This window comes from Patella vulgata, chromosome 2 (assembly GCF_932274485.2).
Source record: "Patella vulgata chromosome 2, xgPatVulg1.2, whole genome shotgun sequence".
NCBI lineage: Eukaryota > Metazoa > Mollusca > Gastropoda > Patellidae > Patella > Patella vulgata.
The window spans coordinates 59269428-59283579 of record NC_065880.2 but is presented as its reverse complement, the minus strand read 5'-3'; the positions used below and the strand labels follow the sequence as shown (position 1 = coordinate 59283579).

At 36.0% G+C, this 14152-nt stretch overlaps 1 protein-coding gene and 1 long non-coding RNA gene across 11 annotated transcripts in view; one reads left to right on the top strand and one right to left on the bottom strand.

Annotated features, from left to right (window-relative positions):
• The window catches only part of LOC126811172 (uncharacterized), a 213723-nt gene that overhangs the window by 180267 nt on the left and 19304 nt on the right, over window positions 1–14152 (bottom strand). For 8 of the 10 annotated variants that reach the window (XR_008786066.1, XM_050536712.2, XM_050536711.2 and 5 more), the window contains exon 2: window positions 4923–5022. Coding sequence is in view for 9 of the 10 variants with exons in the window: in XM_050536712.2 (XP_050392669.1) it covers window positions 4923–5004 (82 nt within the window). In the remaining variant the exon portion in view is untranslated. Of the gene's footprint in view, window positions 1–4922; window positions 5023–5180; window positions 5392–9567; window positions 9664–10106; window positions 10152–10511; window positions 10867–14152 lie in introns of those variants that run through there. The other 2 variants (XM_056098846.1, XM_056098847.1) reach the window with 2 other exon arrangements.
• On the top strand, window positions 5397–8890 carry LOC126811305 (uncharacterized). The gene is made up of 3 exons (XR_007675543.2): window positions 5397–5953; window positions 7771–7968; window positions 8246–8890. It is a non-coding gene; the product is annotated as an uncharacterized LOC126811305 (long non-coding RNA).

Genomic DNA, 14152 nt, shown 5'->3' with positions numbered 1-14152 from the left:
CAACGAAACATACACCCACAGCAGCTAAATCGTCCTAGGAGTTGACAAGAGTTGTCGCATTGCCTTTACAAGACAGTTCAATACAGATCGGATTATAATTTTTGTCATTTGAAGGTTCACAAGGTTCTACAAACTAATTTAAATAATGCATATAAATTTCATACAGATCGAATGATCACTTTTGTCATTCAAACGTTCACATGGTTCACAAAGTAAAACAAGGGCCATAACTCTAGAAATTATTGACAAAAAATTGCTGAAATTCAATAGACCTCTGTTTAATAAATTTAAATGATGCATATAAATTTCATACATATCAGATCATAACTATCATTAATCGAGCATTAACAAGGTTGAACAAAGTGAAACAAGGGCCATAACTCTAGAATTATTGTAATTTGCTGAAATTCAATAGGCTTCGTGGTTTCACTAATTTAAAGAATACATATAAATTTCACAAAGATCGGATGATAACTTTTGGCTTTAGAGCGTTCACAAGGTTCAATAAAGTGAAACAAGGGCCATAACTCTAGAAGTAATTGACGTAAATTGTTGAAATTGAATAGGATTCCTCGTTTCACTAATTTAAATCATGCATTTAAATTTCACAAAGATCAGGTGATAACTTTTGGCACTAGAGCATTCACAAGGTTCAATAAAGTGAAACAAGGGCCATAACTCCAGACATAATAAACGGAAATTACTGAAATTCAATAGGCTTCTTCGTTTCACTAATTTAAATAATGCATATAAATTTCACAAAGATCGGATGAAAACTTTAGGCGTAATAGTGTTCACATGGTTCCAAAAAAGTGAAACAAGGGCCATAAATAACTCTAGACGTAATGAACAGAAATTATTAAAATTAAATAGGCTTCTTCATCTCACTAATGCACAACACATATATCAATTTTAAAACAAACTTACATTTCAAGTTTTAACAAAATCGGATAAAAATTGTGACCTCTATAGGGTCCACAACCTTGATATATACCATATTTTTACGCTATTTGAGAACGAATGGCGGCCATTTTGTCTGTCAGCCGTCCTTAGGGTGTAACGGTGATCTAATGATACGATTTTTTAAATCAGATAAAAATTATGACCTCTATAGGGTCCACAAGCTAAAAACGCGATTTTTCGTACTAAGTACGAAACAGCCAGGTTACAAAACATCTGACATCCTATTTCACCTAAAATAAACGACGAGAGGCATGTTTTAATTAAAACACCGAATCACACCGTGTTTTCAACACTGAGGCAGTGCTATCATGTCACTCGACATTCACTCAGTAAATCATGGAATTTCACGATAGAAAACCCGGTAATATCGTGTTTGGTCAAACTTTCACAATCTCCGTACTGTATACGTCCACATGAAAATGTGGGCGTATAAAAACTGTGACCTCTATGTCCACAAGCTAAAAACATGATTTTGCGTATAATCAGGTACCATAATCGGTCCGATACATGGCATTATAGAAAGGAACCGAGATCCTTGGGATATAAACCTATATTTCAAGTTTAGTAAAAATCGGATAAAAATTGTGACCTGTAGAGTCTTCACAAACAAATCGGACAAGGGCGTATAAAAAGTAAAGTGTACCTGTACCATTTACATAAGGAAGGAGGAGCTTAGATTGAGGGAAATTTGCTTCATCATATCTTTGTAAATACTTAGCGAAATTTAACAATTTTTGGTCTTATGACGGATATTTCTATTATTGTACTTTGTAGCTAGCAAGGGATTCCTATACAGTTCCTCCCAAATTTTTGGGACCGAAATTGCCGCGACGCGGTGAAAAAAAACTCTCGGAATTCTCTTAGATTTCACGGTGAAATTTTGCTTGATTCCGTGGCGATTTTTCTCTAAGATTCGCTAGGAATTCACCGTGTTTCTCTAGGAATTCGCCGTGTTTCTCTAGGAATTCACCGTGTTTCGATAAGAATACATCGTGTTTTGCCGTGCTTCCCGCAAGGAATTCGAGAGCCTACCTTAAGCTAGGGTCGAACTAATATTGTCTATAATAAATTAAAGTAGTTGTAATATAGTAATGCTCCAGGGAAACGTGTACTATAATGTACAGGCAGGTTTGAATAACAAATGAGTTAGGTAATCTCGGAAAGACACTTACCAGCATTCTGTATCGGTTAGGATTTTTTCCCCAACGCACTTTATACATACATAACCCTCGGCCAAAATGTATGCAAACTATGAACAACTTACAATTTTTTAAACATATCAATTCATCTTCGTTTATAACTTAGATGTAATCCGTCAATTTGGGGCTGCTATCAAATCCAAACTTTAAATTATATACGATGAGCTTTTACACATTACTTCATTACTCGCAGCTTCGGTTAATCTAAATCAATCGTCCATACAGCACGTACAGTAAATCACTCCGCGGGTCGCTTAACGGTATGTTACGTGGTCAGAAACGCGCCAATAGATTGGGACTACATGTATATTCTTACGCTGTTTTACTCGGCGAATAATATCCGCTGTGACAATATACATCTACTTTATGTCACCCAATTCATTTCGGTGGGAGCAGATATTGAATAAAGCCATTTCACACACACATACGTGTACATTACATGAGCCTCATATATTTATACAATATCCACGAGTGTGTTAATTCTCGTCTTCACCCCGTTATAATTTACTTATATTGAGTACACTTTCTGAATGATTCCATTCTTTTGTACGTCCAACTTGTCGATTTCCTACTGCATATACATGTACCCTGCAGTCCATGCGAAATGATATTTTTTTTTACTTGACATTTGGGCAGGTATTATTCCAACTATTGCTGGACCGAATGAGATTTTACTGGTCCATACCAAAGTTCATACCAAAAATATGCATAAAATAAGTAATAATGGCCTAAAACTCGAAAAACAACAAACAGTATTTTCATTCTATTTTTACTTAATATTATCTATGATACACGTAAATCATTATTATTTTCTATCAACAATAGCTTTGACTTATAATTAAATTTTTATCGCGCCAATATTTACAATCGTTTTACTGTTCTATAAATAGACCGCATAAAGAAAATATAATCCCTTAGATGACAATCGAGTCTAGCAGAAGCCAATGTTATTAATACAATAAAAGGACTTTTGTTTTAGTCTGGATTAACCTAGCCTACTACTTACTAGACTAGCTCGATATACGGTACTACGTACTCGAGATAAGATTTTGTTTACATTTTAAACAATAGTGAAATTAACACAATAAATTAAACGAGAATTCAACAGTCCGTGCACGAAGTGCCGTCAGTCAGTGCCAATACGGCGATGATTTAATATTTGTAAGTTGAGTGTCCGTTAACCCGTCCATGGTTAAGGTAATACCGGTACTTGACTTGTATATTATTTAATTGATTAGAATAGATCACTTTTACTCATTGGTTGTTTATATTGTTTTATTTACCTAATAATCAACTAGCTTGGCTCGCCATCCCGACAGCGATTAGTTCGAGTTCAAATTCTTTATTCCTTTAAGCCAAAGACTCATCAGGTATAACATATAGTACAAACAAATAAATAAATACAATATGTACAAAAACAATATAGTTCACCGATGTTTTTGTAATAAAGAACAATAGTATTGTTTGTTGATTAGCGTTATGATTTTAGACAAAATGGTAAGTTCACCAATGTTTTTGTAATAAAGTAGACCCGTATTGTTTGTTAATTGACTTTATCCCAAGATTTAAAAAATTGGCGATGGTTAATATTGGCTCAAAAATAATTCCTTAAATTGAGCCGGTTCCCCTTTTAGATTAATTGAATTCGCATAAAAACAACAAAGAGTGGCTACGTGCGATTTTATTCTTTGATACACAGGACATTTCTGTTATTCAAACAAATCTGCACGAGAATGACAACATACAAGTTGACAGTTACCATTGGTTTGGGGTTCATGAAGAATAGGCTTTTCTATCGAGCCTACAGTTATTCTTTTCTAAAATAAAATGAGTGCCTTGGATTTTTGTGTGGATTTGATAGCGGTTATACTTTACTAATATTCTCTGACATCGGAGACTTGTGTCGCGTTCATTTCATTTTTGCGGTAAGTACGAGCTTCTTATGTCTGATTTGAAAGCGCTTTCGACTCCCGTTGCAAGTTCTATTTGTCACTTTTGTGACTTTCGCAGTGTACCCCCTCCCACCCATATTATTTTAATACGTCATAATACATTATTATCATATACCGGTGACAGTCAAGATTTGCTAAATACTTTTCGCCAAGTAACACAGCGTAAGAATATATAGTCCCCGTGTCGAACCCAACATCTCATGTTTTCGCGCGTTTCTGACCACGTGACATACGGTTAACCGCATTGCGGAGTGATTTACATGTATGGCACTGTGATTTATGAATGGTTGATTTAGATTAACTGAAGCTGCGAGCAATGAAGTTATGTGTAAAATCTCATCGAATATAATTTAAAGTTTGGATTTGATAGCAGCCAATAAGATGAAATGATACGTTTAAAAAATTGTAAGTTATTCATTGTTTGCATACACGTACATTGTGGCACCACGTTATACATGTACAGTGTGTTAGAAATACGACCGTAGCTGCCTCGCCAACGGTTAACATATCTTGTATTCAACTTAAATAAATTACATTTTTCGTCAACATGCTTACATCGGGATGATATCGACACTCAAGCGATTCACCGTGTTTCACCACGAAACACCATAATTCACCGCGAAACACCCTATTTCGCGGTGATTTGGCTAGCTGCCGTTTCGCTAGCGATTCTCCAAGATTCCACCGTGAAATAGAGTGTTTTTCCGCGGTGTTCAGCGATTATAGTCCCAAACTCCAGCACTGTAGTGTATATGTCAAATATCCCTTTGCTGTAATATTTTAAGAAGAACAAAAAAAGCTAAAATACCTCTGAAATCAGAACCAGAAATAATGTCCTTTGCTGAACTGTAGTCAATCATCTTGGAATAGCTTATACAAAATACCTGCATGAATATATCTGTCCAGCTCTAAAAAAAATAATTTAAATTGAATAACAAACATACCAATAAACAATACTACCAATATGATAACCTGTAATTTATAACATTGTCCAGTTAAAGGGATATTCCCAGATGGATTTGGGGCTATAAAACTGCTTAATTGTGTGTGAAAAGCCCTTTATAACCTCTAACTTAGATCCAAGCAACTGCCTCAAGCCATGTGATACGTTTCCAAAAAACTTCCAATCGTCGGTATCGCTCAATGTGTGAAGACTTGTGTCCTGTTTGCATTATACAGAAGTGCCTGGATAACACGCGACTATGTGCAGCGCGTGCGCAGTGACATTTCCGTGTTACTTTCAGTTTGTTTATTCTAGTCTGGTGACAATGAGTCTTAGCCGTTCATGGCTCTGTGTTGATTATGTTTGATCGTTTTTTTATACTGCATTCAACATTTATGTGCTAAATATGGATATTATAGACATAACCACAACTAAACACCATTTGTATATGCCGTGGAATTATAGGATGGGTTGTTGTTTTTATATTTTCGTGTGATCAAATAGATAGGTACTAGGCCTACTAAATGGCTGGACTTTTCACCTGCAAATTATACATTGTAATTTGTATACTAAAATACAGAATGGATTCTTTGTAATTTGGAAGATAGAATGGTTTATAGTGATAGCAGGTAGTCCCGTATTTTTAAAAGGAATGGCTGGTGATCCACGCACCACTATTCCTACACCACTATCAAGTTCTGATAATATTAAAAGTTTGCCGGATTTGCCAACACCAGAAAAGGCTACGACTGACCCATCTTACAGACCCTTCCTCTCCATCAAAGCGTAAGAAAACTGTGCACAGACATGTTGTCTCAAGGCATCCAAGAGATGTCACAGAGACCACAGAAAAAAGGGCGGCAAGGTTGAGATCACAGAGAATTGATGGATTGCAGGTATAAATAACAGTAATTTCTTTACTACAACCCTTATGCTGTATTATGCTTAGTGTAGATGAGGGGGGTTGTGTAGCTCCTGTTACAAACCCAGAATGGTTTTGTTTAAAGTGCCAATGACGACAAACATAACTGACAAGTCATATCATTAACATTTTGTATGGCATGCAAATATACTATTCAAAAAAAGTAGGGGATATTTGATTTTTAAGTGTTATTAAAGTCACCTAATGAAACTGACGAAGAAACAAATGACAAAATGAAATGAAGTTCACATTCATCGATTTATTCCAAATGATCGTTAGACTAAGTAAGGCACAGACTGACCATTATAAGGGTAAAATGATACCCGGGGTCAAACAGCAAAGTTACCACAGCATCACAACCAAGTCAGTAACGGGTAAATCCTCCTCTGTTTGCCAAACAAGCATTGATCCGACGTGGCATACTCCTAATGAGACGTCTAAGGTCATTTTGGTCCAGATTGTCCCATTCCTGTTGCAACGCAGCAGCAAGTTCTTGGACATTGGCAGGACGTTGTTGACGTTGACGTAACCTCTGTCCAAGCATGTCCCAGACATGCTCGATGGGGGAGAGGTCGGGACTCAGTGCTGGCCAAGGTAATGTGGTGATGTTCTGTTGTTGGAGGTAACCTGTAACGATCCTGGCCCTGTGACATCTTGCGTTGTCATCCTGGAAGATGAAACGGCGGCCATGACGTCGTGCGAACGGCACAACATGGACTGCCAAGATGTTGTCCTGGTAGTACTGGCCTGTAACATGCCCTGCAACAACTTGTAAAGACGTTCTTCCAGCAACAGTGATGCCTCCCCACACCATAACAGAACCACCCCCAAATCGATCATGTCTGATGACGTTAACGTCTTGGAAGCGCTCGTTTCGACGACGCCACACCCTCCTACGTCTGTCCAAAAAATCAACAGTGAACCTTGACTCATCTGAAAACATCACATTGCTCCAGCGTCGATTATCCCAGTGTTGACGATCCCTACACCAACGACGTCTTGCCTGAATGTGATGATCTCTCAAACAAGGGATCACGCGAGGACGTCGGGCGCGAAGGTGACCCCTATGCAGTCGATTCCGAATCGTCTGGCCACTCACTCTCACACCAGTGTCTGTTTGAAGACGAGCGCTGATCTGATTTGCTGTGATGACACGATTTCTCAAGGCCAAGGTACGGATAAATCGATCCTGGGCTTGAGTTGTCGCCCTTGGTCGACCTGAGCGTGGTCTGTCCTGTACAGATTGTGTATCACGGTATCTGGACCATAGCCTGCTTATGACAGACTGAGAAACATTCATTGTCCGCGCCACAACCGCCTGTGTTGTGCCGATCTGTAGCATGCCAAGGGCACGTAACCTTTCATTTTGGGTAAGCCGACGCATATCAAAATTTGTTTTCTGGTCACTAAAACAATTAAACTGATGTTTCCACCCTGGAATTCAATGCCACAATGACTGTAACATTCAAAGTCAGAGTCGTGCAAATCTTGGGTTGGACCCCCATGATGATCCCAAGCATCACCTGCATTCCATGCGGTAGCTATTGGTGCGTTTGGGCGTCACATGTAACTGGAAATGTTTCTTCTGTTAGGTTCTATAGTGACTTTTTTCGTAGTCATTTGCATATTTTAGTATTATGCCCCCAAAATCAAATATCCCCTACTTTTTTTGAATAGTATATGTATAAAAACAAAATCTTTTCAATTCTTTGGCTGTCATTTGAGCTAATTTATTATATAATTACAAAAAAAAATATTTAATTACATCAAGATTACATTTAATATTGACAGATGTTAATATCACAGCTGGATGATAAAAAAAAAAGAATGGAATTACTGTTTGTCATAATAGAAAGACAACCGGGTTTGAAATTTGCGACAGTTTGACTATTGCAGATAGAGACACACCAGTCACGTCTCCACCACCACCGACAAAAAATTATGCTATAAACTTTTGCCTCAAAATTGCTTATCTCTAAGACAAGACCGGTAAGTAGATGTCAAGTATAAAATCTAAAACTTCATGCAGTGTTAACTTTTATAGTTGGAATACCGGTGATTTCACTATTTCTTTATGGTAACTTGTGATTTGATGACAACCAAATAATTATCACATCAACAACTGGTTTATTCAGAGACTCTTAATATTTACATTCAGGACAAACTCTGTTTACAAAATACAAAAAAAAAAATATTTGACAATAAACAACTAATAGTTATATAAAACTATAATACATTTTTACATATTTTAACATTTTACTTTCAGGAAATTGATCAGTATTGAGGGGGTTTAGATCGCATTACAAACAAGAGATGACATTTTGTTAGGGTGCCAGATGATGACGAACAGAAAAGGTTTCGCCTTCCTGTCTACCGTCAGATTTGGAGGCACAGTCGACTTGGAAGAGATAATCAGACAAGTAATATCAAACTGTATCCTGAGAAATGGGCATAACCATGAATAAAGGAGCACTGTTCAAAAGACCTACCCAAATTATCAAACAAAACATTTTTTTCTATTAGTTAAAGATACATTATGGTGGATTAGATAAAGATCTGGCAGTTCTCACTATTATAGTTAAAACTAGATGATGTAAATGGAATAAGCTGAGAATTTCAGTCAAATTGCTTCACTATAAGCCGAGAAAACCTTATTGTAAAAATGACTGTAGCCTAAATTGTCATTGTTACCGCCAAGAAAACCTTTGTTTAAAAATGACTGTAGCTTCACGATAATAAACAAAGTCTTGATTATCCATTGTTGCGTTTAATCAACAGACGGTGAACAGCAGATCAGATTCAAATCCAATGAAAATCGGACACCTTAGATGACATCAAGAGTTTATTATAATAAATGTCTAATTAATACATGTAGTTTATATAACATTTCAGACCTAAAGAAAGACCTGCAATAGGCACATTTACTTCTTGCATAATGCATGTTTAATAAACATTGATGCTATTAAAACATATTCCTGTTTTATATTGTGCATATTTAATTTTGGTCAGTATATATTATATTCTGTAATATTCTTAAAATTTTGTGGTCTGTTTCTTCACAATATCTTCTAGAGTGGGTGGACTTGTGGAGGGGGATCTTTGTATTCTCGTTGGATCAGCTGGGTCTGGGTATGACTGCCCCAGATTAAAGGTACTGCTGACAACGTTGCCGATCTTTTTGAGTATTTATTTTATATCGGAAAAATAAATAAATTAAAAATATTAAAGGAAATGGGCATATGTCATGCAGTGTTATATGTGAGAAATTGTCCGAACAGTGAAACTTCAATTGTCAGGAGAACAGTATCATGCTGCTAATGGTATACACATCCCCCCTCCTTTATTGCTGACCTTAGAAAACCAGGATTGATAATGCAGAAAAACTTTCTAGGACCCCAAAGTTCGTGAGCCAGCTCCAAAATCACAGTTTGATTGTACAGAGATGAGACACAATAATTTGATGTTTTCTCATATTTTATAAACACATTTGATCCATGGTTAAAATTGACCAATTAGTTTCTTACATGACTGTGGGACGGGTCATTTATTAGATATTGTTGAATGTTATTACATAAGGGGAAAACTAACCTAATGTTTCTGTCAGCTCATTTTAGTGGTTCACGATTTGCGTGCAAATTAAAATCAACTGTTACCAACAAACATTTTGCATGGTAAACCTTTGGACTGCAAAATAATGTCAAATAAATTATTATTGTTGATGTGAAACATCTTTCTTTCAATTTAAAAGAGTACTTTTTAAAGAAGGAACGTGAAACAAGAGGGTTTAATGTGCACTCAACACAAACTAGGTCTAACTAGGACTTAAATGGTTCAATTTTATTTCAATAATTCGCTTGCGCATCGGTTTTTAGTGCAATCACACAAATGGACTCAATGACAGTCTAATTCAACGCAAGAGTAGGCCATAGTGCTGCTGCCTAGGAAAAATTTCCCTCATAGCACACTGTAGCATATGCCGGACTTCATCAGTAGGACGTTAAACCCCCATTTCATTTCTGATCCTCAATCATTCGGTCACCCAGTCGAACTTGAAAATCATGATAAATCATCATAACTACTAGGCCTAGTTTGAACTACAATTACAGGTCTGTATTGGTTGCAATTACCTGGAACTTACTGGCATGGAATGACTCAATATATTTCCCGTGTGCCTGTAAAATAAATAAGTCTTTGTATTTGATGTTTATTTTTTCCTATGTTTACATCATGTACTGGTAGGCCTGTAGTTCAGTACACAAGCATAGAAATAAATGGGAAGGTAACTCACACAGAATAATAAATTAAAAACATTCTTGGCCCTTTTATTTTTTCTTTCGAACAGAGCCAACAAAAACAAAACTAACTGAATGAAACTATAGATGTAATATTACTATAAAAAAAAAATAAATAAATAAATTGTTAAAAATGAAAGCTGTGAGTACATACGTCTCTAATAAAAATTGATGATTCCAAAAAGATAATACTACTAATTTACACTATTTACAGATGATTCCTCCAATAAAATATCATACCGGTTTAAAAGTTTTTATGACTTCATTACATATTGGCAACGTCTTTGTGAAGTTGGCTTTGTTGTTGAAATCATTCCAATTTCCATCTCGCTACTTTTCCACATAAATACACACATTCGTCTTTTTCTGGGCTGTGTAACCTCGCATGAACTATTTCTTTCTTCTTTTCTGTGCAGTATCTGTAACTGTTTGTTCTCTTTGACGCTTTCGAGTGTTATTCATGATGAATTGAACAAGACACCAAACTCCCTCTTTCAGTTTGACACGATTGAATCATAATTTAGGCCGATGTTCGGGTAAACTATAGCGATTGGCTGTGTAAAAATAAACATCCAATCAGATTTCTTTTCTCAAGTTATCGCTTACCGCCAACAATCAGACTCCGTCAAAGCTCTCTATTGATTAAGTTTAGAATAGGTATCGAATATAGTCGCGCTTATCAAGTGGCCAACGAAAAGTTTGACCCGAACTATTTAAAAATGCTAGTGCCCGGATAAGCAGTTTTGACGTTCACGTCCAAACCACTCAATATTTTGAACTGAACTTTTCAGACAAGGTAAATACACAATTCCTCTATATTTTGGCGTTTAAAATTCATACGTACACGAACTCGTAATTCGGGAAAATCCCTATAGGCCATGCTTATTTCTGTCGCCCTTGTGATCTGATGCGATTTTGTGCAATTGGAAATCCCAACCACTTATATCGTCTGTACAGGGGGCTGTTTCACGAAATTTTAACTCAGATAAAATCCAAATTTTAGTAATTTGATTGGATAATATTAGATTGATTTTAGTGCTTAGCCAATCAAAATTGAAGTATCTACTAAAATTTAGATTTCTATTTACATAATGGACAGTCTGAGGCTATTATCAAACTTAAAACATAGCACCATAGAGATACAAATAATGGATAGTTTTCTAAAAGAACAAGCCACAAATGATGGGTATATTCTTAAAACAACATGCATATGCTCATGAATGCATGTGACAAAGCAGTTTAGTCATACACAGACAGTCCAAAAGATTTGACATGTTTATAACACAGTCGAAAACAAAAATTAATAATGAGAATATATGTGATAAGCATTTGGATACTGATTAAGCTCAATGTGTATGTATATAAGCCAAAATGACGATAGAGACGATGGGGGGGGGGGGGGGATACATTGTCTCAGGAACCTGGCAAACCCCCTCCTGCAAAAATGCCTGGATCCGCCCCTGCTCTAAAGCAAGAGTTAAATGTAAAACGTCAAATGTTAAGTGTTAAATAACAAATGTTTTGTGGGAAAATGCTTTTTTTTGACGTGTCTACATTTTACATTCCTCTCATTACATTTTACATTTGCGCTCTGCCACATCCCATTTGTCCTTCATGCTTTCTACATAGCAACTTTCACACAGCATCAAATTTCATATGCAAATGTAGGATATCACGTGACTTATTAACATATACGGAAATCCAGCACACTATAAACCAGCACACTATAAGGATATTCACCGCACGATAACAGTAAATCAAGCTGGCACACCATAAGAAACTATCTAAACGACCGTGCGTAATCATGCACGTGCCAGGAAATCATTGATAGATTCAGACAGCCAATTTATTATAACACAATAACTGGAATTTCGTATTAATACCCATATTTTGATATTTTAAACACTCCCACTCTTTCCGGCAGTCTATGAGAAATGATATTTTTTTTACTGGACATTTGGGCAGGTATTATTCCAACTATTACTGGACCGAATGAGATTTTACTGGTCCAAAAAAGTTCATACCAAAAATATGCATAAAATAAGTATTAATGGCCTAAAACTCGAAAAACAACAAAAAGTATATATAAGAGGGAAAATACTTTACTTTATTACAAAGATTATCTATTGTAATATGTATAAAGACTTTTTCGCACACTTCCTTAATTGTCATTTTGTGTTAATGATAACAATAGACCGCGCAAAGAAAATATAATCCCTTAGATGACAATCGAGTCTACCAGAAGCCAATGTTATTAATACAATAAAAGGACTTTCGTTTTAGTCTGGATTAACCTAGCCTACTACTTACTAGACTAGCTCGATATAGTGGTACTACGTACTCGAGATAAGATTTTGTTTACCTTTTAAACAATAGTGAAATTAACACAATAAATTAAACGAGAATTCAACAGTCCATGCACGAAGTGTCGTCAGTCAGTGCCAATACGGCGATGATTTAATATTTGTAAGTTGAGTGTCTGTTAACCCGTCCACAAGCAAACCCGTCCACGGTTAAGGTAATACCGGTACTTGACTTGTATATTATTTAATTGATTAGAATAGATCACTTTTACTCATTGGTTGTTTATATTGTTTTATTTACCTAATAATCAACTAGCTTGGCTCGCCATCCCGACAGCGATTAGTTCGAGTTTAAATTCTTTATTCCTTTAAGCCAAAGACTCATCAGGTATAACATATAGTACAAACAAATAAATAAATACAATATGTACAAAAACAATATAGTTCACCGATGTTTTTGTAATAAAGAACAATAGTATTGTTTGTTGATTAGCGTTATGATTTTAGACAAAATGGTAAGTTCACCAATGTTTTTGTAATAAAGTAGACCCGTATTGTTTGTTAATTGACTTTATCCCATGATATAAAAAATTGGCGATGGTTAATATTGGCTCAAAAATAATTCCTTAAATTGCGCCGGAGCTCCTTTTAGATAAATTGAATTCGCATAAAAACAACAAAGAGTGGCTACGTGCGATTTTATTCTTTGATCTTTGATACACGGGACATTTCTGTTATTCAAACAAATCTGCACGAGAATGACAACATACAAGTTGACAGTTACCATTGATTTGGGGTTCATGTAGAATAGGCTCTTCTATCGAGCCTACAGTTATTCTTTTCTAAAATAAAATGAGTGCCTTGGATTTTTGTGTGGATTTGATAGCGGTTATACTTTACTAATATTCTCTGACATAGGAGACTTGTGTCGCGTTCATTTCATTTTTGCGGTAAGTACGAGCTTCTTATGTCTGATTTGAAAGCGCTTTCGACTCCCGTTGCAAGTTCTATTTGTCTTATTTCTATTTGTAAGACCGGTAACCTAAATACCGTTATAGTTTGCAATTTTAAAGTCTATTCTTAACTATGCACTCTAAACATGTATAGTCTTATGCATACGTGTCCTTCAAAATGTACTAGACATGCAGCTTTACATGACAGGTTGGAAATGTAACAAGATTTTGTTTACATTTTAAACAATAGTGAAATTAACACAATAAATTAAACGAGAATTCAACAGTCCGTGCACGAAGTGCCGTTAGTCAGTGCCAATATGGCGATGATTTAATACAACCAGCAGTCAGTAACCCGGGTCCAGAATCTTTCCGGACAACTGAGCCGGTATTCATGATGAAATACCGGACCAAGAGCTATTTTATCGGTAATGACCGACGGTTTTCGCATTCACTGCTTTCCGGTCTCTTTAATAAACAGAGTTGAGTACAGCCTAATTAACTTTGATCCATTGAAAAACCAGCACTGCCAGGCAGGATACGCCCACATTTTCGAGAGATGGATAAAGAACAAGTTAAAACGAAAGTGATTTTTCCTACAATCAAGGGCCATAATTCAGGAAAT